We start from the raw sequence: 23,299 nt of genomic DNA on the forward strand, positions 1-23,299 counted from the left end.
ATGGCAGGAAGCAGCAGGCAATCAGGCGCTGGGATTCCCGCGCAGACTGCCTTGGCTGGGCCACAGTCACGTGACAATCACAATCGCGCCCAACGGTAGGCACCAAGCCTTCTGGGCCGGAGCCCAGGCCTACCGCTATTTGGAGCTTGCGGGACCCTCGGCTTCGCCCACCCACTCTCTCTCCATACTCCACCCCCAGCCCCAGTTGAGGCCCTCGTTCACTCAGGCCCCATCTCTGTTCTGGAAACTTAAGACCTCCCCAACCCACAGAACCCACCAGCACCCTCCAGAGCCTCCTGACTCTTTCGTAGAGCGGATTCTTGAGTTTCCCTGGAACGCCCACCCCTGCCCTAAAACTCCCACTACCCCTGCCGACCCGGTGGGCTCCTAGCCTCTGGCGCTGTGCAGCTCCCTAGCCGGGTCTCCCAGACACCTCTGCCATCACACGCCCCCCCCCCCGAATCACCTTCTCAACTTCACCGCTCCCCACTTTCGCCCTTCACCTCCGCCCTGCCCTCAGGACCCCATGCCCGGGAGCAAGCTGCAGATGCATTCGCAAGGCCCACGCTTCCCCGTCGAGCTGGGCTCCGTGAGGGATCCAGATGGCCAGGTGGGCCGTCTCCATCGCCTAGCTCTGGCTGGAGGTCCTTGCTGGGGCCTGGCCAGGCTCCTGCGCAGAGGTGAGGTGCGGCGCGGCGTGGTGCGGGTGCGGTAAAAGAACTAGACAGCACCCTGGAGAGGCAACTTAATTTGATTAGTGCATACCTGGCTGTCAGGGTCCTGTGTTGTCGCTGCTACCTGCTGTGTGCCAAAAATCTGCGGTCAGAGATGGGAGATAGCGTGAATCTGGCCTCTGGGTCGTTTTGGGAATGAAACACGGTGGGAAGGGCGTCCCTGGATGCGATAGTCTCACACTGTAAAGCCATTCTGAAGAAAGCCCAGCAAAGCAACCTCGGAAGCCTCGACGGCCTGGGCAAAGGCCCTGACGTCAAAGTGAGCCAGACATGTGTGTGGACAGCCAGACTCGGGGAGAGGAGGCAGGTCCAGACAACGGAGAGAGCCTGAGAACATGTATTGTTTGATGTTGGGTCACAGGTGCCGCAATAGAGAGAGAGAAGCTCATCAAGATGCTAAGCTGTCCTTCTCTGAAGGAACAGAGGGGTACAGCCTTCTCAGAGAAGACTGACACCCGGCTAGTTTGCTGCAGTTACTTTATCCAAACAGCTACAAGGTTAATAGGGGCTGGGGAAGGTTCCAACTACCCAAGTCATGTTACTCTTGCTGCCCATGAGCACAGACAACCCTCCGGGTCTTCCAGGAGTGGCTTGGGACGGAGGTTCATGCCGCTGCAAGCTCTCCCGTGGCAACAAGGGCAGACTCCCCGGAGTCTTCAACTCTTCAAGGTTTAAACAGCCTCAGAGCATTGTCTCAGTCTACTGATTAACCCAAACATGGCAAAGGCTTTCACACATTTCACTTAAAGCTTCCCTGACGTATCACTACGAAGATGAGGGTGCTGTTGGATCTTGGGGTGTGTTTGACGGGAAGCCACTGTATTAGAAGGAGGGAATTCATAACCCAATAAGCATTCAGCGGTTTCCCAATTTCACTGCCTTTTTAAAGTTGATTGTGTGTCTGACCCCTTTCTAAACGTGGTAACTGTGACTGTTTGCTGAGTCCCAAGGTTTTTGTTAGTTGGAGAGAGAGAAAACCTCCAATCATGGTACATGTCATTCTAGTCCTCAGGAGGCTGAGGGTGACGATAAAGAGGATAAAGGAGGAGCCTGTCTCAAAACAAACAAACAAACAAATAACCCAGGCATTTTTTTCCTTAAAGTATTAGACTAAACTCCCAAGCCACTGTGGCCATTTGGCACACTTTATTTTTTATATTTAAATAATTAAATCTGGTTTTGTACTAAGTATTATGCTTGCTGTTGGGGTTTATAATTATAATAATAATTAGTAATCCCTGTACTCCAGGGACAGAGGCAAGTGGATCTCTGGGAGTTATAGCCAGCCTGGTCTATATAGAGTGTGTTCCAGGACAGGCTCCAAAGCTACAGAGAAATCCTGTCTAAAAAAAAAAAGAAATTATTAATTTCCATCTAACTTTCTGAGTTTTTTTCTGAGTAATTATACACAGGTACTAAATTTCGCCTTTTTTATTTTATTTTTTGGTTTTTAAGACAGGGTTTCTCTGTGTAGCCCTGGCTGTCCTGAACTCACTCTGTAGAAGGGGTTTCCCTGAACTCGCAGGGCTCTGCCTACTTCTGCCTCCAACTGCTGGGATTAAAGGCATGCACCACCACCTAACTAATTTCACTTTTTCCATATCTACAAAGTTAAAATGTGATGTTTTTTCTTTCCATTGGTGCTAAGTATAGAGTCCAGTGACTTATGCCAGGCAAGCACTCTGCCACTGAGCCACACCTCCAGTCCCTCACTGGGGGATTCTAGGCAGGGGCTCTACCACTGAGCCACACCCACAGCCCCTCACTGGGGGATTCTAGGCAGGGGCTCTACCACTGAGTCACACCCCAGCCCCTCACTGGGGAATTCTAGGCAGGGCCTCTACCACTGAGTCACATCTCCAGCCCCTCACTGGGGGGATTGTAGGCAATGCTCTACCACTGAGCTGCGTCTTCGGTCCAGAGCATATACATTTTGTCCTTTAATCCATGAAGGTCTATTACACCGATGGATTTTCTTACGTGGAAGCCCACCTACTTTCTGGGGATTAGTTGGGGTTACTTAGGTTTTTGTCTGTGCGATCATAAATGGAATCCATTTAGAGTTTTACTTTCTGGTTCTGGAAACTGTTATCCAGTTTTGGAATTAAAGTCAGGCTGGCCTCGTAAAACAAGCCTTGCCCTCTCCGTGTATTTTTGTTTTGGAACAACTTGTTTGGGATGATCTAGTCATGGCAATGATTTGTGTGTTAGGAAGATGCCTTTGGGGCACAGGTCGAGAGTGGAAAACCAATTAAGATGTCATTGCAGAAGATGATGGATAGGCTGTGGGTAAAACTTGAGGCAGAAAATGTGGTGTTCAGAGTTTCTGGAATGGCCACATTCCGCCTGATTTGACACCCCTGGTGCCAGGAGGGTGGATATTTTCACGGCAGGCAGATGTCTCCCCTTGTTGTAGCTCTGCGGAGTTACGCCCAGTGCCCTGCATTGAGCCGCTAGTTCCAGGACACATACATGGAATCAGGGATCAAGGCGGCATTGTAACGATAATATGCGTGGGGAACCTTGGTGGATTCCGTGGCCGGCGAGGGTGACCAACCACGGCAGGGGACACACACGCCAGGCAGACAGAGCTTAAGGAGAAGTTTTATTAGATAAGGGGAGGGAGGGGGAAGGAAAGAGAAAAGAGGTGAAGACACACAGAGACAGAGAGCAGAAGAGGAGAGGGAGGCAGAAAAAGTCCTGTCTGCCCCAGGGAAACCACGGGGAAAGAGAGCGTAAGTGGGCAGGGTCTGTCTTTTAAAGGGTCCTTTGCACCTGCGTGCAGACTAGTAGTCATGGAACCCTGGGCTGACCAGGGTACGGCCTGAGTGCATCCTGCCCGGTGACAGAGGCAGGCCAGCAAAATGCCTGAATCCTTACAGGCATAGGTGTGCTGCCAGAGGCTAGGGTGGGATGCATGAAGAAAGGGCAGAACAGGAACCACGCCAAAGAGAAACTGTGGAGGCTGGAATGGCCTGGAGCCTTTGCTGAGGTGCCAGGCATGTACCTCGGTCGATGGGGAGCTTGTTCATGGTCACCCTTGGGTACGTAGCGAGTGCCAGGCTCGCCTGGAATACGTGAGATGGGTGTTGCCTGGTGGCCGGAGGAATCTGGAGTGAGCGCAGGCTTCCACCTCGCTGTCCCTCAGTTGTCCAGGTAGATGGCGAGAACTCCGCGGGGCAGACGGGGCTCTTCCTGTCCGCACTACTGGGCCATACTTCTACTGTGCGCCTCCTACTGGCCTCTGGCGCCAACCCCAACCAGTGAGTAGACAGGTCCCCAGGACCCCTACACTCTTGGGGCACAAGTCCTCTTCCAGCAGCTGATGCCTTCCCTGGCCTCTGGGTTAACCTCGTCTCACTCCCCACTGGCTGTTCTCATTCCGGTGCCTTCCGGAGCTCACGAAGATCCTCTGGTGCCTCCCGCACTGACCCCCGGCTTCCCAGGACCCCTCCCGTCCACCGACTCAGCCCCATCCACCTCCCTTCGTGCCTGTTCCCCCCGCCCCCTGCCGCCTCTCTCCATCCGTCCCACCCTGGCCTCTGGTTCTGTCCTAGCCGCTGCCTTGACGGCAGCACGCCTATGCACGCAGGTGCCTTCTCGGGCCGAGCGCTGGTACTGTGGCTCCTGCTGCAGGCAGGAGGTGATCTGCGCCTGCGCGATCAGCAGGGCCGCACACCGCGAGACTGGGCTGAGCAGGGTGATGCCAAGCAGAGTTGGGAGGTGAGTACGGACGGGCCAGGGTACAGCGGGCTCATCCAAGGCCAGCTGGTGCTCTCAGTCTAACCCTGTGCCCCACCCAGGTGCTGGAGCTGTTGCAGTGGTGCCGAACCCACATGTCAGCACTGGTGCAGGGTGGGGAGTTGGTGCCCACTGTGTCCCTCGGGCGGTTACGAGCTGGCTCTGGACACAGCCTGTGTGGCTCCCGGAACCCACTAAGGCTGGCACAGGCAGACAGGTAACGAGTCCACACTCTTGAGCCTCCGGGACCAGCACAGCCAGTGATCCCGAGCTTACCCTCAGCCTGCCCTTTATCCCAGGGCACTGAGGCAAGGGCAGATCAGGAGATCCCCCCAAACCCCAGCCTTGGGGTTCGGCCAGGTAAGAAGGGGAGAACGGGAGAGAAGGGACCCTTGCATCCTCTTGGTGCTCAATGCCCTCCTGTCTTCGCTCAGCTCAACAGCCTGCAGCCCCCGGCACTGATAATGGGCATTCCACTGGCAGACCCCAAGGAGCTAGTACCAAGCCAGGGTGAACCTGACCGCACCTATGAGAGCAGTTCTCATACCCTCATGGCCAAGTGAGAGCCCCTCCCACGCCCTCGGTGAGCCCCTGCCTCCCACTTCCCGAATCCCAACGAAATCCTACCCATGTCACTCACTTGCCGCCCATTCTCCAGCCTCCTGTGGAAGGGCCACCCTGTTACTGTCCGGCAGCTGAAGACCCCCGAAATGGACCCTGATGTGCTACTGGCTGACCTTCAGCACTGCAGGTTACTGGTCCCAGCTGACCGCCGACTGCAGCAGTCCGTAACCAAGAGGATGTGGTACCAGCCGGGGCTGTAGTCCAGCTTTGGCTCAGTGCTAGCATCCATCCCAGAGTCCTCCAGCTGTAATGACACACACACACCCCCAGGCCCCCGTAGAGTGGTACCCAGAGAGGAGGAAGGGATGGGAGGGACGGGAGGCTGGTATGGGTAAGCACTGGTTCTGCCACAGCTAGGCTGAGATGGAGGATCTCGGTGTCTCCTGCATGGTGGCCGGTGAGTCTCCCCCTGGCCCATGGTAGGTGGCCTGTGGTCGGGAGCAGTTGGGGCCAATTGTGAAGGAAGGACCTGCTCTGCTCCCTCCCAGCATCCTGCACCACCCTGGCCTGCTGTTGCTGATGGCGCTGAGCCCCTCGGAGGACCTGTCCAGACTGAGCCTGCTCTTTGAGCCAGTGTGTCTGGGCTCCCTTTATATCCTGCTGCATTCGGCAAGCCTGGACGAGAAGGGTCCCCAAGCCCTGCCCGGCCTGCTGCCCGGCTCTCTGCTGCTCCAGGTGGTGGAGGCCCTGTTGTTCCTGCAGTCCCGCTGCTGGGCCCATGGTGGCCTCAGTTCCCATGCTGTGCAGCTAGTGCGGCCAGGCCTGGCTAAGGTGAGCCACCTAGAACACGGGCGTCCACTGAACCAGCCCAGGCTGCAGCCCAGGTGAGAGCCCACCCCCCATGTCTGCCCTGTGTGCCGCCCAGCAGCCGCTAGCTCACCAGACCTGTGCCCCGCCCTCCCAGGCTGCAACAGGAATACCCCCAGGGAGGCCCAAGTCCAGGGCTCCCCCCACCCCCCGAGCTGTACCCATGGTTACCACTCGAGCTGATCCGTGGTGACGTGCCAGCCACTACCTCAGACCTCTACAGCTTCTGCATCCTGGCCCAGGAAGTCTTCACTGGTCAGTGACCCGCCCTACACTTACACCCCACCCCCGAAGGCATCGCGTTAGTGTGGGTCACCTCACGGTGCCTCTTCACAGGACAGCTGCCGTGGGCTGGGGGAGAGGGGCCTGAGGTGAAGGCTAAGCTGGAGGCAGGTGAGAGCCCGCCCCTGGACCCCCGGCTGCCAGCCCCCTATCAGGCCTTGGTTCAAGCTGGGCTGGGCCTAGAACCTGCTGACCGCTGGGGCAGCTTGCAGAGCAGCCGGTACCTATTGCGAAAGGCCATGGCCAAGGTACAGAAAGGTCAGGGTGGCGTGGGTACTTAGGACCCCAGGGAGGTCCCATGTCACCACGTCTCACCTCCTCGTCCCAGGACTCAGCAGCCAAGGGCAGCTCCCCAACAGAGTGGACGACGCTGTCTCCTGCCACCCTGGGTTCCCTGCCAGGTTAGGAGGTACAGACGATGATGGGGTGCTCTGGACTGTGTGGAGGTGTGCATCAGATTCTAGCCCTCCGCTCTGTACCCCCAGAGCATCCGCACCGTGAAGTGACTCCCGGAGACAAGGCCAGAGCAAGGCTTGTGCCCCCTTTCCCAGACCCTTCCCAGGTAGGAAGCGGGGAAGTGACCGGTAACCAAAGGTGCGGGGACCCAGGCAAGCACGCCAGGTCCTTGCCATTGTTTTCTGCAGGCCCTGGAGCCTCCTGACGTCACAGGCCACAGCAGCGTCCAACAGAGTGAAGCCTGGGAATCTGGCAGTAGCTTGACGCTAGGCAGCAGCCTCAGTCCCAGCTCCAGTCACATAGACCCCAGCTCTGGTGTGGGACCCGGCCACAGCCCCAGCCCGCTCTGTTGTCCGGAGCCCATGTCAATAGTACGGATACCCCTAACCCACTGCTAACCCTAACCCTGCCTCCAGAAGTCTCCCGGCTCCCTGAGCAGCCCTGCTTCCCCCGAGGCTCTGATTCAGGAGCCAGCCTCGTGCTGGGGACCCAGAGCTCTGAGGGGGGGCAGCTGGGGCGCACGTGTGGGCTGCTGTTGTGTCCCCCGGCCCTGGGAGTCCACCCCTGCATGCTGACCAACACAGAGGCTTCAGTGCCCAGACATCTGAAGGCATGAGCACCCACAGCCCGGGCTGTGAGCCTCGGTGGCAGCTGGACCCTTCCCCTGCAGGGACCTGAGAGTGAGGACAGTGAGCTGACAGAGGACAGTGTCTTCTCCAGTCTACAGGAGTGAGACACACAGGCTGCGGTGGGCGGCCGGGGCCCTCCCTCGGCCCAGAGCTAAGCCCAGGTCTGTCTGTCCTCTGCTGCCCAGGACGGATCTGCTGGAGGAGATCATGGCAGAGCTGCAGAATAAGTGCCACCTCGAAGACGCGCCCAGGCCGAGCCCCTCATAGCCCAGACTCCTCCCTGCAGACGCTGCCCCCGCCCTCAGAGTTCCGCCTCCAAGTGAAGAAAGTGGTCAAGTCCCCGGTGTGTCCCTCTTCGTTCATTGGCGCCAGTAGCCGACTCTCTGCCGATTTTATTCATTAATGTTGTCAGGTGGTTTATCGGGGGCATGGGGAGAGGTGGGCAGAAGAGACTCTCCCCACCCCCTGTACACACAGCAGGACGGGCTGGAGGCTCCTGGAGGGAGGAGGAGGAGGACAGGATATCAGCCTTGCCCCCCATTTTGTGCAAGGGCCCCCAGGAGGGGGATGGTCACACCCTGCAACTCAGGGTAGGGACACATGATTTGGGGTTAGGGACCCACATCAGCGCAAGTTATAAAGTTAGAAACCTGGAGTGGGGTGGCAGGCTCAAGAAAATACAAAACAAAGGACTGACTTGGGCCAAGATCCAACGGGGGAGGGGGCAGGGAGGGTCCTTTCCTAGCCCTAACTCAGCAGTAACTTCTGGTCTGTCCTTCTGAATGTAGGGACCAGCTGGGTGTAGGATAAGGAGGAGGGGGACCAGCCCCCTCCCCTCTATGGCCTCCATTTCTGTACAAGGATCCTCGGAGCTCGCCTCCCCTCCCGTAGGCTGGTGGAGCTGCCCTGTAGAGCAGGAGAGGCTCAGGCGAGCCCCAAGGTCCGGGCACCCGATGGGGGGTACGGGGACCCCAAGGAGCCCGCTGCTTCTGGGGGAGGCGGGGAACAGGGGGCCCAGGATCTGAACGGCTTCGGGGGTGGGCAGGAGGGGAGGAGGAGGAGGAGGAGGCAGGTGATGGGCCCCTGGGCCCTAGGGCTAGGTTGACATAGAGAGGCTCCGGCCTGGGAGGGCGCCGGGCGATGTGCTGGGAAACTGGGTGGCTGAGGTGGTCGGCCGGGAAGCAGGAGGAGGGTGGTGGGTAGCTGAGCAGGGAGTCGGGGGACCTGTGGAGGGGCGGTGACCGGCCAAGCATGCCATAGGAGGCATTGAGCCTGTCAGGAGGCATGGAGCCAAATGGACTCCAGGGCCGGCTGGGGCCAGAGAAGGAGGTGCCTTCCCCTGCCCCGATCTCATAGTACAGATTGTCTCCCCTGTCAAGTGCGGAGGGGGCACCCAGAGAGTTCCTCCAGACGGGGGCTGGGGAGCTGGGTGGGAAGGGTGGGGGACCCAGGGAGTACAAGCCTTGTCTGGTGACCCCAAGGAAAGGTGGCGGACACTCCCGGGGGGTTGAGAAGAAACTGGGGTTAGAACACGGGGACTGGGCTGCCACCTCTGGAACATCCCTGTAAGCCCCACTTGCCCTGAGCTGGACACTGGCCTGGGAAGGGCCTCTGGGACCCCTCCTTGAGGTCCCCAAGGGCCGCTGGCTTCTCACCAGGCTCCCATCACTCTGTTGTCTTGGGAGGTGAGGAGGACCTGGAGCCCAGGCGCCTGGGTGGGCTAAGGAGGGAGGGTGCGGCCCACTCCCTGAAGTCCCCACAGGCTCCCCGCCCACCTCGAGGGACAGTGAGCGGCGGAAAGGGGAGTGGGGAGCAGGTGGGGTGCCCCCCTGCTCTTGTTGGTTCTGTTGCTCGGCCACCTGCTGAGCCCTCTCGGCCAAGGCCAGAGCCATGAGCCGGGCTGGGTTCTTGGGGGGTGGGGGTGGAGCCCCACCAGGGCGCAGCAGAGACAAGGGCGGGGTCGACAATGGTGAATCCATGCCAGGGCCTACAGAACAGAAAGGGATAGGAAGGGTCAGCTGGGTGCTGGCACAGCTTGGGGACTGGGTGTGAGACAGGAAGGGACACTGGGGACGGGGTGTGAGACAGAAGGGTCAGCTGGGGGCGGGTGTGGGTGAGGAACGGGGTCAGCTGGGGACGGGTGCAGGTGAGGAACGGGGTCAGCTTGGGACCCAGGTGCGGGTGAGGAACGGGGTCAGCTGGGGACGGGTGCAGGTGAGGAACGGGTCAGCTGGGGACGGGTGCAGGTGAGGAACGGGTCAGCTGGGGACGGGTGCAGGTGAGGAACAGGTCAGCTGGGGACGGGTGCAGGTGAGGAACGGGTCAGCTGGGGACGGGTGCAGGTGAGGAACGGGGTCAGCTGGGGACGGGTCAGCTGGGGACGGGTCAGCTGGGGACGGGTGCAGGTGAGGAACGGGGTCAGCTGGGGACGGGTGCAGGTGAGGAACGGGTCAGCTGGGGACGGGTGCAGGTGAGGAACGGGTCAGCTGGGGACGGGTGCAGGTGAGGAACGGGGTCAGCTGGGGACGGGTGCAGGTGAGGAACGGGTCAGCTGGGGACGGGTGCAGGTGAGGAACGGGTCAGCTGGGGACGGGTGCAGGTGAGGAACGGGGTCAGCTGGGGACGGGTCAGCTGGGGACGGGTGCGGGTGAGGTCACTGAACAAGGCTCACTGCGCTGGCCTGGAGCTCCCCGGGGAGCGGTGGGTGCTCGCTTGCTGCTGATCTCCTGCTGGCAGGTGTCACTTAGCTGGGCCTCTGCTCCTTGAAGCAGCAGCGGGAGGAGATGGGGACGCAGGCCCGAGCCAGGGCTCAGAGCCGGTGTTGGGGTGACCGAGGAAGGTGTCCCTCCAGCCCCCAGCAGTTCCAGGACGGCAGGTGGCACCGAGACGGCCAGAGGCTCGGAGATGTCCAGGGCGGTGGGTGAGGCAGGCTTGGTGGGTCCATGGGGCGACAGGGCCTGTGGGGTTGCCCGCGGTGGGAAGGCGGAGGCGGAGGCTGGAGGCGCTGGGCTGGCAGGAGGTGCCGGGTCTCCTGGGGTGGGGCTACTGCAGCGAAAGGTCAGGGGATCGAAGTCGAGTCCCCGAAGCCCTTCCAGACAGCGGGGCGGACTAAAGTCCAGCTCATCGCCGTCGTCCAGCCAGGCTGATGTGCGGTGTGAGGGAGAACCCGAGAGTGGCCCCAGGCCAGCTGCTGAGGACTCTGAGGAGGAGGAGGAGGAAGAAGAGGAGGAAGAGGAGGAGGAGGAGGAGGACAGGCTCTCACAGGAGCCAGCGGGTGCTGGACCCACAGGGAAAGCATCACTGCTGGAGTGCGGCCGTCGCAGCCGGTGCAGCCTCTGGAGGCCTGTTGGGAGAAGTGTCGCAGTTAGAGGGGGACACCTGTGAAGACAGGCTACAGCCCCACAGAACAGTGTGAAACAAAGTGGAGACCACCCGGCCTGACTCACGCTCTTTCTGAGTGGAGATCACCCGGCCTGACTCACGCTCTTTCTGAGTGGAGATCACCCGGCCTGACTCACGCTCTTTCTGAGTGTAGATCACCCGGCCTGACTCACGCTCTTTCTGAGTGGAGACCACCCGGCCTGGCTCACGCTCTTTCTGAGTGGAGATCACCCGGCCTGACTCACGCTCTTTCTGAGTGGAGATCACCCGGCCTGACTCACGCTCTTTCTGAGTGGAGACCACCCGGCCTGACTCACGCTCTTTCTGAGTGGAGACCACCCGGCCTGGCTCACGCTCTTTCTGAGTGGAGATCACCCGGCCTGACTCACGCTCTTTCTGAGTGGGGATCACCCGGCCTGACTCACGCTCTTTCTGAGTGGAGACCACCCGGCCTGGCTCACGCTCTTTCTGAGTGGTAGGACAAGGTTATGAATGGGTCCAGACCCAGAGCATGGATGGGGTCTGGCGACAGTTTATCACACGCTCTACAGGGTGTCTAGATGGAACACCGCCTTGGACAACCTGGCTGTTGTGATCCAGTCTAGCTGTGTGCTGACCCTACACAGCAGCTTCACTCTTGGTAGGACACCGTGAGAGTGATGGGGATCGCTGACAAGAATGGCCAAAGCCATCGGGTGGAGGAATGGTTAGCGCATACACACACACACACACACACACACACACACACACACACACACACACACACGAGCAGGTTGCACTGAGCAACACAGACGGTAGTTTGGCTGTGCTCTGCACATAAAGCATGCTTACCACTAATGCTCCTAACCTAACCCTGCACTGAGCAACAAGGTCACACATACACGCTATGGGGTGAGCCTCCACGCCAAGAGTGCCTCTGTCCGGGACAGCAGCAGGGAGGCACTCCCAGGTAAGGTATGGGCCTCTTTGAATCGCATCCAGCAAGTTTTGGGGTGTTTAAGTAATGAACCAGTGACTACAGTGTGTACTATCAGTAACAATTTATCTCTAACTTACACCTGGGGCCCTGGTTTTAAAAGTTTAAATCCCTTGCTGGACCTGGTGACTCACACATGTAACCTCAGTTCTCAGGCCTAAGGCAGTCGAAGGTTGGGGGCCAGCCTGGGGTATACAGCAAGTTCCAGGCCAGTCAGAGTAGCATAGCAAGACCCAACCTCAAAACAGTCGCAACCCCCTCAATCTGAAGTACAGCGTTTGAAGGTGAAACCAGGCCTCAGCTCCTCCTAGCTCAACTTGGGCACCTGTAGGGTCTACCCTGTGCTCACCAGCCCCGCTGGCCTGCGATGACAGAGACTCCTCACTTTTGGCAGATCTCAGTGTGACAGTGTCAGGTCTGCTGCCTGTAGGGGGAAGAGAAGTCACCCGGCTCTCCAGCCCGACAGCTGCTCCCACCACCCACAGCAAGGCCCCAGCCTCTGACCTGAAGGCTGGGCTGGGGCCCGGCTGCCACCCAGCCAGGGCAGGGGCTTTTTCCGGGGTATGCTGGGGCCCCGCCCCAAAGCAAAGAATGTCTTCCAGCTGCTACCCCCTGGCTTCCGTTGCTTCTCCCCTCTCTCTCTCTTCCTTCTGGAGTTTGGGCGAGAGAGAGCAGGAAGTCTGAGAAACCAGGGCTTCCCAGCTAACCCTCCCCTCCCCAGCGTCCCGCTCATACCTTTCCACAGGTGAGGCCGGCGTCTTAGGAGTTGTGGGCTCCGTAGGCGTTCCCAGACGGCCCTGGGTTCGTGCCTGGGCTTCCTCCAGTGTCAGCAGGCGAGTGGAAGGACTGCTTCCCGCAAGGGACTTAGGTCTGGGAAGGAGGCAGCGACCTGGAGAGGTCGGAAAGGGGACAGCTATGAGCTTTGGGCCACTTGAGACTACAGGCAAAGCCAAGCGTCACAGCCCAAGCCCCGGCCCCGCAGCGTGCCCACCCGGGCTGGCAAGGCAGGGGCCGGTGTAGATCAGGCGGGAATGGGGGGCAGCAGGCAGGTCAGGAGGAAGGGCGAGGCGGAACGAGCTGATGGGAAGGCAGCTCCCAGCAGCCAGCAAGGGCAGTGGCTCTGGTCAGTTACCTCGGGCCAGAGGGCCCTCCGACGAGCAGAATCCTGACTGGGCTGGGGTCCGGGGCAGGGCAGGGAGTCTGGGCGGGGCCAGGGTGGGGTCAAGTCTGGGGACCTCCCACCTCCTCCCAGGTGGACCCAAGGCCCCAAGCGCCCCCAGGAGCTATAAGGGGTGAAGGAAGAACGGCGTCCTGGCCGAGAGGTGGGGATCCTGGGCGGAGGAGCTGAAATGAGAAGGAGGGGGGGCGCGGGGAGGGAGGGGCCAGGGTGGGGTCCTCAAGGAACTGGGGGGGGAGGTCTAGTCAGTGGGGTAGGGGTAGGGCCAGGAGCCCACCTGCCCTCCCGCTGCAGCCCTGACACTGAGAGGCAGTGGCCAGGACGTCAGAGGATGGGCTGGACATACCGGCAGGGTCCAGGCCAGCAGAGGTGAAGGTGTCACTGAACAGAACCTCCACGTGGGTGAGCAGGAACTCCACCACCACCGACTGCACCCGGACCTCACGGAAGGCTGCCGCCCCACCCAGCCCCACTGACTCCAGCTCCATAGACCTGAAGGCGGAGCAAGTAAAGCCACAGCCCTTGAGCCTGACTGGCAGTGTGGGTGCCACCAGCAGAGATCCCTGTCCTTCCGGCTAATACCTTGAAGGGAATATGCTAGCTGGGCTTTCAACTCCCCCAAACCTACTTCCTTCCCACCTCCTCTCATTCAGTCTGAGGACCTACATTCAGTCTGTCAGCAAACCACCTACTGCACCCGGACCTCCAAAAAATCTCAGATTCTGACACACCCCTTCAGCCTCATCCCCAAACGTCCACAAAGAAAAGACCTGGTCCCAAGCTGGGGACTTAGGAGGAGGGCCCTGGTGGGAGCCGTTTCTATGTCTCAGGAGGCATGCTCTCAAAGACAGTCCTGCCATGGACATCTTTACCCTGCCATTCACTCCTACCACGCTGCCCTGTCACAAGCCCATAGCAATGGGGAGAGGTGATGGTGGACCGAGACCTCTGAAACTGTGTTCCAAAACAAAGCCTTCCTCATAAAAGTGCTATGGATATTTTGCTGTAGGCGCAGGAAGTTGACTGGCAAACTAGCCCAGTCTCCACTCTTTCCACGCGGCGGTCATAGTAGCCCCTTCCTGCTCTGTCCTCAGAGAACCTGTGCACCCAGAGTCAGGCAGGCTTCCCTGCCTCGGCTAACCTCAGCGCACACGAAGTCTTCCCTGTGACTTGTAGGTCTGGTCTCCTATCATCTGTCCCTTGGTCCTCTGCTCCCCCCCCGCCCCTTGTGCATTCCCTCCCCGCAGCCCCGCAGATCGCCCTGGGCTTCCCAAATCATCAGCCCCATCTGCCTCGGGCTCGTACTGTTCCCTCTGCCTGGTCTGATCCTCCCCAGATGCTCACACGGGTCCCGTGTAGGTCTTTCCTCAAGCGCTGTGTGAATGGAGTCTACCCCTGGAGGGAAACTTACCGTAGCAGGTTGGGTGCCCAGACAATGGCCAGGTTGCGGGCATGCATGCTCGTGTTAGCACTGTGTCTTGCCATGCGGGCCAGGTGCCTCAGCAGGTACTCTAGGGTCCTGGGGGCAGAAGCAGTGGCAGACACCTGCTCCCCTCAGTCCCCTGCATCCCTGCTGTGGTCCTGCTCGGCCCTGTCCACTTACCTGTAGTGTGGCGGAGGCAGCTGCTGGATGACATCGTGCACCCGTACCAGGCGCTCTTCCTCCCCGGGCACTGACATAGCCTCCTGAGGGGATGGACAGGCGTGTTGGCACTGGCCCTCATGCAGCTGGGCTCCCTCCGCCCCGGCCAGTCCCTTCACTCACACTGAACTTCCCATACAGCTGGTAAGTGAGCAGGGGGTTGGGCAGCTCCCGGAAGTAGAGCTTGCACAGGGAGGACACACTGTGGATGTCTTGCAGGAAGGCGGGGCCAGACAGCTCAGGGATCCTCTCGCTATCAAACTCATGCCTGAGAATCACCAGATCAAGGAGAAGGTGGTGGGTTAACCTGGCTCATCAGGCCATGCCCGGTACCCGTACCCACAAGTCCCACAGAAAGTCACAGCACTCCTGCCTAGGCCCTGTGCAGGGATCCAGAAGGACCCTTACTAAATCTCCCAATGAGCCTGAGAGGCAAAAACGAAGGAGCCCCGATGTGAAGAAGGGCCATTGAGGCTCAGGTGCAAGATGCCTCTGCCTGCAGCTACTAAGGCTGACTGCAGTCTGTCTTGCGCCTACCGCGGGCCGCATGTGTGCCATTCTGAGCTTTAGCTAGTCCCCGGGAAATGAAGGTCCCAGAGCCCGCCGCCTCCTACTCTGCTCACGGGCAAAGGCTTCTCCTCTGTGATTCGACTCTGCTCCTTCAACTCTCACCTGTCATCTCTGCTGGCCCCGTCCTGGCCCACCCCTCCCATCTGTATGCCTCCTTGGCTCAGGACCTTCTGTCGGTTCCCTTAAGTAAAGCCCACATTCTAGATCACCAAAGTGGCCCTGTACAGAGGTGGGGTTGGCTCACCGACAGCACCTGCCGAGAAGCAGCCGCGAAGGGCTGGCGCTTGGGTCAGCCGAGGGTGGACTGACTGCTGCTTAGCAGACACACAGTCGTCCCCAGCACTCAAGGACAAGAAGCCCTGCAAGTGCTGCCTGCCGGGTCTCAGTACTGTCGCTGTCGCCGCCCCCCACATGGCCGCTCCTCCACCATGTGCATGACAGGCTCTCCCCGGCTCTCACCTCCTCCCAAGGGCTCGCCTCCTTCTCCCACTACTCAAGACTACACGTTCTCCTCCCTAGTTTTCTTTTGTGATGGTGGTGTTTGGTTTGGGTTCTGATTTTTGGGGTGTTTTGAGAAGTCCTTGACATAGCTGAGGCTGGCCTAGAACTCCCTATGTAGCCATGTGTGACCTGAATCCCTGCTCCTCCTGCCTCTACCTTCCAAGCGCTGTGATCACTGGCACAGCCTCCATTCCTTGCTCTTTCTCCTAGTTTATTTTGATCTTCATTAGCCCAAATCTATGTTTCTCCACTACACCTCAGCAAGGCCTTCTGGGTGCGCCATTCACTGTGGTGTCCCCAGCTCTAGAGTCTGTCTTGGCATGTGGTGGGGTCCATGGGGCTGACCCATGGATGCTATTTCTCCTCCAGCCTTCCAGCCTTAGCCTGGCTGTCACCTCCGCAAGGAAGTCTCAGGCCACCACCGCACAGAGCCTTCCTAACCCCAGTGAGCGTGGCCCTGAATGCAGAAGGCGCTAAGTGCAGGCTGTGAGTCTCACCGGAGCCTCTGGATGTTGGAGGACACGCCCGAGAGCCGGTAGATCCCATCCACCACACCATGGGCCTCAATAAACTCCGAGCAGCATCGCAACACCTGGGGCACTGGGAGAGAGAGAGAGGAGCAGGGTCAGGGCCAGAGCTGCGTCTGAGGCAGGATGGCTGAGAGATCCCAGGCCTCACCATCCTGGCCCGAGTTGCTGAGGTGCTCTCCAAGATCGCAACCAAACACCCTCTGCCGCAGGATTCCCCGTTGGCGCAGCCGCTGGCGGGAGGGCCGCGAGCGCATGAAGGTGCGGAGGAGCCCCGCCAGCTTCCCGCGCGGCCGGGGCACAGCTGTGGGCGCAAACGCAGACCACTGAGAATCAGGAGCGAAATTAATTGCTAGAGCCAGGGGCAGAGACCTAATTCCCTGCTCGCATTACCTGAGGTCAAAGAAGAGATACCCTGAGGAGCTGGGATGCCACACAGGGGACTGTCAGCGTCTGTGGGGTGGACAATGGGAGACAGGATAGGTGGTAGGCAGAGGGGGAGGGGAGCTGCCCACATGCTCGCCATGGTACCTACCTGCCTTTAGGCCAGGGCCCGGCCTCTCTGTGAAGAGCTCCACACACTCACTGGGAAAGAATCCAACCTGAGGAAGGACCACAGTCAGTAGCTGGGCCACCCTGGTGAGCACAGTGCCCTACTGCGCATGCCCCGCTCGCCCAGCTCACCTGGAAGCCCCGTTTGCCCCGCCACCAGCTCCGATCCTCCGTAGGTGGCATGTCGATCACTGAGACAATGTCCCCCACCTGGGAACGGGCAGAGGGAGGGGGTTCAGGGAAGGCAGGAGGAACAGGGAGCACAGACAGCGTCCATCCTGCCCAGCCGCACCTCAAAGGACAGCTCATCCGGTGCCTGGGCGGTGTATCGCTTGACCACGTGGGCAGCAGCCACGGCAGGGATATTGAGAGAGGCTTCTTCACTGAGGAGCAGGCGCCTGCCATGGTTGTCCAGCTGAGACAGAGGCAGAGTGTGGCAAGGAGAATTCAGAAGGGTGTCCAGTGAGGCCACCCTCACTGGACAGAGTGTCTGTCTGTCAGAACTATTGCCCAAACACCGAGATTCTTTGTTTTTCTCAAGACAGGGTTTCTCTGTGTAACAGCTCTGGCTGTCCTGGAACTAGCTCTGTACACCAGGCTGGCCTCAAACTGCCTCCCAAGTGCTGAGATACGCCTAGATTCTCAATGACTCTTTAAAACAATGGGGAGAGATGGCTCAGCAGTTAAGAGCGCTTGCTTGAGGACCCAGGTTCAGTTCCCAACACCCACATGCAGCTCACAACCATCTGAAGCTCTAGTTCCGGGGGGGGGGTGAGGGGGGCTGATGCTTTCATCCAACCTCTGACAGCATGCATGTGGGGACATGCACAGAGGCCAAACCGCCACATAAAATAAAAAATCTGCCTCTCCGTCCCCACCCCAACCTGTACCAACACTCTCCTATGCCCCAATTCCCATAGATACCTGCGCTTTCATCCTTCATAGCAGACACTACACATTTTATCCAAAATTCATCGGGGTTAAGTCACTGTCAGCCAGACGGACCGTGACTCACAAGCAACACATTTCTAACTGGTACACTTTTAAATCTCCACAGCCTCACAACCACACACGCGCGCGCACGCGCACACACACACACACACACACACACGAGCGCGCGCACACACGAGCACACACCTACCTTTCTCTCGCAGGCATGCACCCACACAGACACTAAAATAACACCAATGCCGCCTCCTCCTCCCCTCTGGCTCCCTTCTTCTCTGTGCCCACACACTGCAGGCTGCTTCTTGTGCTTAGACAGCTCTCACTAGATTCTAGCTCCGGCTCCTCCACGTGAGGCCCACCTCCATCCAAGTGAGCACAGGCCCGCAGTTGAGGTTACTGTCCACAAGTCCTGACAGAGTCTCCAGGTACTGCAGCAGCAACGGTACCAGCATCTGGGAGCAAATTGCCAAGGAGGGCTTCTGTGAATGTCTGAAGATGGAGCCACTGCCATCCCACAGGGCCCAAGCTCATCTCTAAGCAAGGCTAAAATGTGACCTGGATGCCCCGGCATGCCTCAGCTGCTAAGTTCTCAAGTACTGTCATATCACACTGAGCTAAGCTCTGGAGTGAAACTGGTGTGGCTGTTTCCCCATGATTGCCAAACCAAAGGGACACTCTAATATCCTGTTATATGTCTAAGGCTTCTCCGGTCTGGTTGGTTGGGACTCCGATCATACGCCTGCAGCCTGCCAAGCACTGAGATTTCATGCTTAAACAAGCATGCCCAACTCAAGAGATCTGTACTATCTATCCCCTTGCCTCGCTGGCTGCACACATGGCTGATGAGGGTACCCTTGCTGGCTCAGGCAGGCACTGAGACAAATAGGTTACCTGGGCAGCCCTGGCGCCCTCTGGGGGTGGAGGCAGCTCTGGGAGGCAGGAAAATCGCCGGTCAAATATGCACCGGTGGAGATGCGCATCCAGGGAACGGAAATCATCGTAGCTCCGGAGAACGGGCCAGGAGCGGCCCTGCGGGGGCAGTCAGAAGAGAGGGTAGACTTCATCACACAGAGCTGAGAACTGCAGTGGTTAGTCGCTCGGGCTAGATGAGAGGTAGGGGCAGCCTCACCTGACAGGTCACCTGTACCCCAAACACCAACTCATTTTCTCCAGAGAGGGTGGGGCCTTCACGCTCTGGAGACAGCAGGAGCTGCAGGGGGAGCACAAACCAAAGGGGGCTTCAGTTTTGCCCCAGACCCAAACTTCCTTGGCTGGGACTATCTAGGGGTATACCGATGTGGTTAAACTTCCTTGCTGGGACTATCTAGGGGTATACCGATCTGGTTAAACTTCCTTAGCTGGGAGTATCTAGGGGTATACCGATCTGGTTAAACTTCCTTAGCTGGGAGTATCTAGGGGTATACCGATCTGGTTAAACTTCCTTAGCTGGGAGTATCTAGGGGCATACCGATCTGGTTAAACTTCCTTAGCTGGGAGTATCTAGGGGCATACCGATCTGGTTAAACTTCCTTGCTGGGACTATCTAGGGGTATACCGATCTGGATCCCCCTCCTGGACCTCCACAAGGACACAGCCTGGCCATATCACTGTCTGGGAACAGAGCCCTGGCAGAGCAGATACCAAACAGAAAGAGCTGTGGAGGAGTCCATGGAAGAGTAAATGATGGCCGAGCGAGCGAGCGGGCGAGCGGCTCTCCCAGGCTCACACCTCTGATCCCTGCTGGCCTCCACTCAAACGTGCAAAGTGGCTGCTAGACGTTCACCTTCCCACCCGGGCAGGAGTCCCTTACCTGGATGTGGCCAAAGTCAACATTCTCATAGTGAAAATGGGCACAGTCAGCCAGCCGGGGGAACGGGCCTCGAGGAGCTGAGAGCCTGGGAGGCAAGCAAAGTGTCTTCCACAGCTCTCTGCTGGAGCTCCCCGCCCTCTTCAGGTAAGCACCCTCTCACCTCTTCCCAGGCTTCCCCTTGGCCCCAGGCCCCCCTGTGGGGGGTGCAGGCTGCACTGAGCCCTCCCCTGGGCCATCCAGACTGTCAGTGCTGCGGGCCTATAGAGCAGAGAGAAGAATCAGAGGCCCCCAGAGATGGGAGCAGTGACAACAGGAGCATTGTTACTTGCCAGCTTGGGCCTCGAGCCTGGGGCTCTACACTCTGTCCGGCAGCATGGGGTGAAAGGGTAGGTCAGTAGGAGATGCGAGCTGTATAGACCAGCCTGCTTCTCCGTGTGTGGTCTGGGATGAAGGACTGGAGGTGCAGGGACCAAGGGTGAGCAGGTACAGGAGGGAGAACATGCTGGTCCTGTCAGTGCGTGTTTAATCCATCTGTAGCAGGGAACAGTCACTTGCAACCCTCTGGACCTTCAAAGTCCACTCCCCCCTGCCAGGACGGTTTTCACAGCGTATAAATGTGACCGTTTTTTCATAGACTCTGCTCCAGTGACTCGCATGCATTCCAGATGAAGTTGGAATTCTCGGGTCTGACAGTCAAGCTTCCGTGAGCTGGGCTCTCTGCCTCCCCGGTCCTGGCTCTCCCCTGCTGCCCCCGTTCTCAGAGCGCTGAAGTTTTCAGAACACAAGAGCTTCTCCTTTTCCTTCTGTGCCTTGGCAAAGGCTGTTCCTCAGACTGGAACCTAGTTCACCCATCTCTCCTCCTCATTCTTCAGGCCTCACCTCATATGTGAGTCCTTCTCTGTCCATTTAGTCTGTGATACACATTTGTCTCCACTTCCTGGGCTCCCTGCATCCCAGGCTGCACAGCTAAACCTGAGTTTACGCATCGCATTCTTAGATGCGTCTGGCAAGGAACGCATGGCTCCCCTTGGACTCCGACCTCCCCTGAAGCAGGGCCCCGTGCTGGGACCCCCAGCATGCCCGGCAGAGTTGGGCAGAGTTGGAACTGTATTTCTCTCTGGATCCCTGACAGGCAGTGTCAGTCCAGTCGCCCGGGGAGCGCAGACTGGGCAACACGTGATAAATTAACCAGCAGCCAGATGGGGATCCAGGGATCTGCCAGCCTGGGCTTTTCCCTCCTCCGTGTCCCTGCAACCCCGAGTTCATCCCTGGGGGTCTCACCCTCAGAGTCTGTCCCCTGCCAGCCCATGAAGCTCCCCAAGGCAGGATGTGATCTGATTGTTTCTGTGCCTGGAGCATGAGGCCTGCACAGAGGAGGTCTCAGTGAATGTCTGTGGAGTGAGGGAATGGATGGATGAATGAGCAGGAGCAGTATGGTGGGAAAGGGAGACACGGAGGCGGGGGGAGATGGAAGACAAGGAGACGGAGAAGCCCCAAGGCTCAGGCGGAACGGGAGGCAGGATGCCGGCCTCTAAGGGGAGAGTAAGGCAGGCGGGAGAGGTTCAGATCGAGAGCGGGTGGAGCGGGGTGAAATGCAGGAGGGGGAGAGGAGGGGGAGAGGGCCGGGCAGGGGATGGAGCGGATGGGGGTGGGGCTCAAGAACGAGGAAGGGGCTGTCGGGGGCAGCAGGCGGCGGTGGTCGGGAGGGTGGCTGCGGATGAGGGATGCAGAGGAGGGGCGGGGTCGAGGCCCGGGCTGCGGACCCAGGGCCGGACCCAGGTGGGGGACCGCGGCCAAGGGTGAGGGGCGGCGCGGGCCGCGGGCCCGGGCGGGGCCGGGGGCGGGGCGCGCAGGGCGGGGCCGCGCGCGGACAGACTGGCACGCGGACAGACAGACCGACGGCCCCGAGGGCCCCTCACCACCATGGTCGCGGTAGCCTCCTTCAGACCCAGGCGGCTTTCGAGCCCTCGTTCGTAATCCTCGCCGCCGCCGCCGCCGCCGCCGCCATGGTGACACAAAGGGGAGGGCGTGGGGCGCGCGCGGGCGGCCGCAGGCCCCGCCCCTAACGGCTGCCGGGCGGGGGGGAGTTGTAGCGCGCGCGCCCCACGCGGGGCGGGCCAGCGGGCACGCGGAGGCCCTTCTCATTGGCTCCGATCTTGGCCAGAGCGGTAGGCCCCGCCTACAACGCGGATGGTTATTGGCTGGGCTGAGGCTCCACCCCCTAGGCCCTGCCCTCCGGTCCCGCCCCCCCAAGTTTGACAGCGCCACGCCCACGGCTGCTTGGCATTGGCGGTCAGCGCCCTCCTGAGATACAACACCCCGGGTTCTTTATGCTCCGCCGCTGCCACTTGGTTCCCTAATCAGTCCGCCGTTTCCCTCGCCCGCGGCCGCTCCTCGCGTGGATTGGGTTTCCTTACGGCCCTCAAGCAGCCTGTTCCAAGTGTGGGTCCTGCAGCCCCACTCGGCCAGCCTTGATCCTGACCCCACCCACGAGCTTCTTGATCCGGCACACCCTCGGCTCTGTGCGACTTTGGCCTCACCCCATCCGTTAGACGTTTTCCCTTGTTTCCCCATATTCGCTTATTACAGGCCAGCCTCCAGTTTCTGACTCCTTTTTTTCTGGGAAAAGCTTCCGTGTGGAAGGCTAGAAGAACATTCATGCCTCTCAGTCTCACGATAGAGCAGTGCCCAGAAAGCCTTGCAGCCACACCCTTTCCGGAAGGATGCTTTCACCGATGAGGACCTGAACAGGGAGGGCCCTCCTCTCGAGAGCACGCCCCTGGTCCATGTGTTCAGAGACTATGATCATTGAATTAGGAGACACACCAATAATAAAAACAAGAAAAAAAAAAAAACAGCCTTACCCACATGGAAGCTCAGACTTCTTCAGGCAGCCTGCTAGTCCTCCCTCTCAACTCGATCAGGATGTTATTATAAACATCTTTTATTGTTCCTTGTGTCTAAACAGCTACTTCCTTTCTGATTCAATCAAATGTGTGGTTTGCTCAAAAAGGCTGAAAACACGTGTTTACCTTCTGTCATAGAGAACTGCCTGTTAGAAATTCGTCCCATTTCTCTTCATAAGTACATATATCAAAACAACCCTGATCATATAGTCACCATCATTTTACATATGAAGATATGGCAAGTTGACACCCACATATCCACCAGCTGGATCGTAGCCACTAACATTTTACTGTATTCATTTTATCTCACATCTGCCTACTACTTTATTCATCCCTCCAAATCGTCTTTGGGTGCATTTCAAAACAAATTAGGCTGGGTGTGGGGGCACACACCTGTAATCCCAGCACTTGGGGTGTGAAGGCAGTCAGGAGACTCCGAAGTTCAAAGAAAGGTTTGGCTACATAGTGAGTTGGAGCCTGGGCTATCTAAGACCCTGTTTCAAAAGGACAAATAAACCATTTCATCCATAGCATCCTGGAATGCACCTGATTTCATTTTTTTAAAAATTGGTATTGGCATCTAAGTATTTCAACATGCATTTTTTTTGTTTTCTTTTGTGACAGAGTTTTACTATGTATCCTTGGCTGGCCTGGATTTCCCTATGTACATCAAGTTATTTTTATTTATTTTTATTTTTTTGGTTTTTCGAGACAGGGTTTCTCTGTATTGTTTTGGAGGCTGTCGGTCCAGCCCGGCCTCGAACTCACAGAGATCTGCCTGCCTCTGCCTCCCGAGTGCTGGGACTAAAGGCGCGCGTCACCACCACCCGGCCATCAAGTTATTTTTAAACTCACAGAGATCACCTGCCTCTGCTGGGATTAAAGATGAGTTCAACTATGCCCAGATAGCATGCAACTCCTCAACTAGAAGTCAGTATGTTTTTCTTTTGAGGAAAACCACTGTGGTGGTTTGGATGAAATGGTCTCCATGGGCTCATGTTTAACTACTTGGTCCCCAATGGGTGGAACTGTTTGG

General features: G+C 58.5%; 2 protein-coding genes across 8 annotated transcripts; one reads left to right on the forward strand and one right to left on the reverse strand.

Annotated features, from left to right (window-relative positions):
* Nucleotides 1–106: 106 nt before the first annotated feature.
* On the forward strand, nt 107–7,612 carry LOC101835871 (inactive serine/threonine-protein kinase TEX14). Of its 4 annotated transcripts, XM_040735460.1 has the most exons (15): nt 107–680; nt 3,883–3,997; nt 4,292–4,457; nt 4,538–4,692; nt 4,775–4,835; nt 4,910–5,034; nt 5,134–5,226; nt 5,588–5,923; nt 6,004–6,161; nt 6,243–6,436; nt 6,517–6,589; nt 6,674–6,750; nt 6,833–7,015; nt 7,315–7,373; nt 7,459–7,612. In XM_040735460.1, the coding sequence occupies exons 1-15, from the start codon at nt 527–529 to the stop codon at nt 7,538–7,540; spliced, it is 2,031 nt and encodes a 676-aa protein (XP_040591394.1). In that variant the 5' UTR covers nt 107–526; the 3' UTR covers nt 7,541–7,612. The 4 variants fall into 4 exon arrangements, 3 of the variants coding, with proteins under 3 accessions (XP_040591394.1, XP_040591395.1, XP_040591396.1); XM_040735461.1 differs by lacking the exon at nt 7,315–7,373; XM_040735462.1 differs by lacking the exon at nt 6,243–6,436 and having other exon boundaries at nt 6,517–6,597.
* Nucleotides 7,613–7,647: 35 nt separating this feature from the next.
* Arhgap33 (Rho GTPase activating protein 33) lies at nt 7,648–21,420 on the reverse strand. 4 transcript variants are annotated; one of them, XM_005081813.4, is made up of 22 exons: nt 21,277–21,420; nt 20,639–20,721; nt 19,518–19,615; nt 19,358–19,442; nt 18,677–18,757; nt 18,439–18,576; nt 17,907–17,999; nt 16,892–17,014; nt 16,732–16,809; nt 16,583–16,649; nt 16,441–16,500; nt 16,199–16,351; nt 16,018–16,120; nt 14,573–14,717; nt 14,411–14,493; nt 14,219–14,326; nt 13,154–13,299; nt 12,366–12,519; nt 12,135–12,280; nt 11,980–12,054; nt 9,945–10,616; nt 7,648–9,260 (listed from the first exon to the last, which is right to left on the reverse strand). In XM_005081813.4, the coding sequence occupies exons 2-22, from the start codon at nt 20,714–20,716 to the stop codon at nt 8,026–8,028; spliced, it is 3,921 nt and encodes a 1,306-aa protein (XP_005081870.1). In that variant the 5' UTR covers nt 20,717–20,721; nt 21,277–21,420; the 3' UTR covers nt 7,648–8,025. The 4 variants fall into 4 exon arrangements, with proteins under 4 accessions (XP_005081870.1, XP_005081869.1, XP_005081871.1 ...); XM_005081812.4 differs by having other exon boundaries at nt 20,639–20,748; nt 21,277–21,403; XM_005081814.4 differs by lacking the exon at nt 20,639–20,721 and having other exon boundaries at nt 21,277–21,412.
* Between the last annotated feature and the right edge of the window lie 1,879 nt (nt 21,421–23,299).

Source organism: Mesocricetus auratus, unplaced genomic scaffold (genome assembly GCF_017639785.1).
Source record: "Mesocricetus auratus isolate SY011 unplaced genomic scaffold, BCM_Maur_2.0 Super-Scaffold_100046, whole genome shotgun sequence".
Lineage (NCBI taxonomy): Eukaryota > Metazoa > Chordata > Mammalia > Rodentia > Cricetidae > Mesocricetus > Mesocricetus auratus.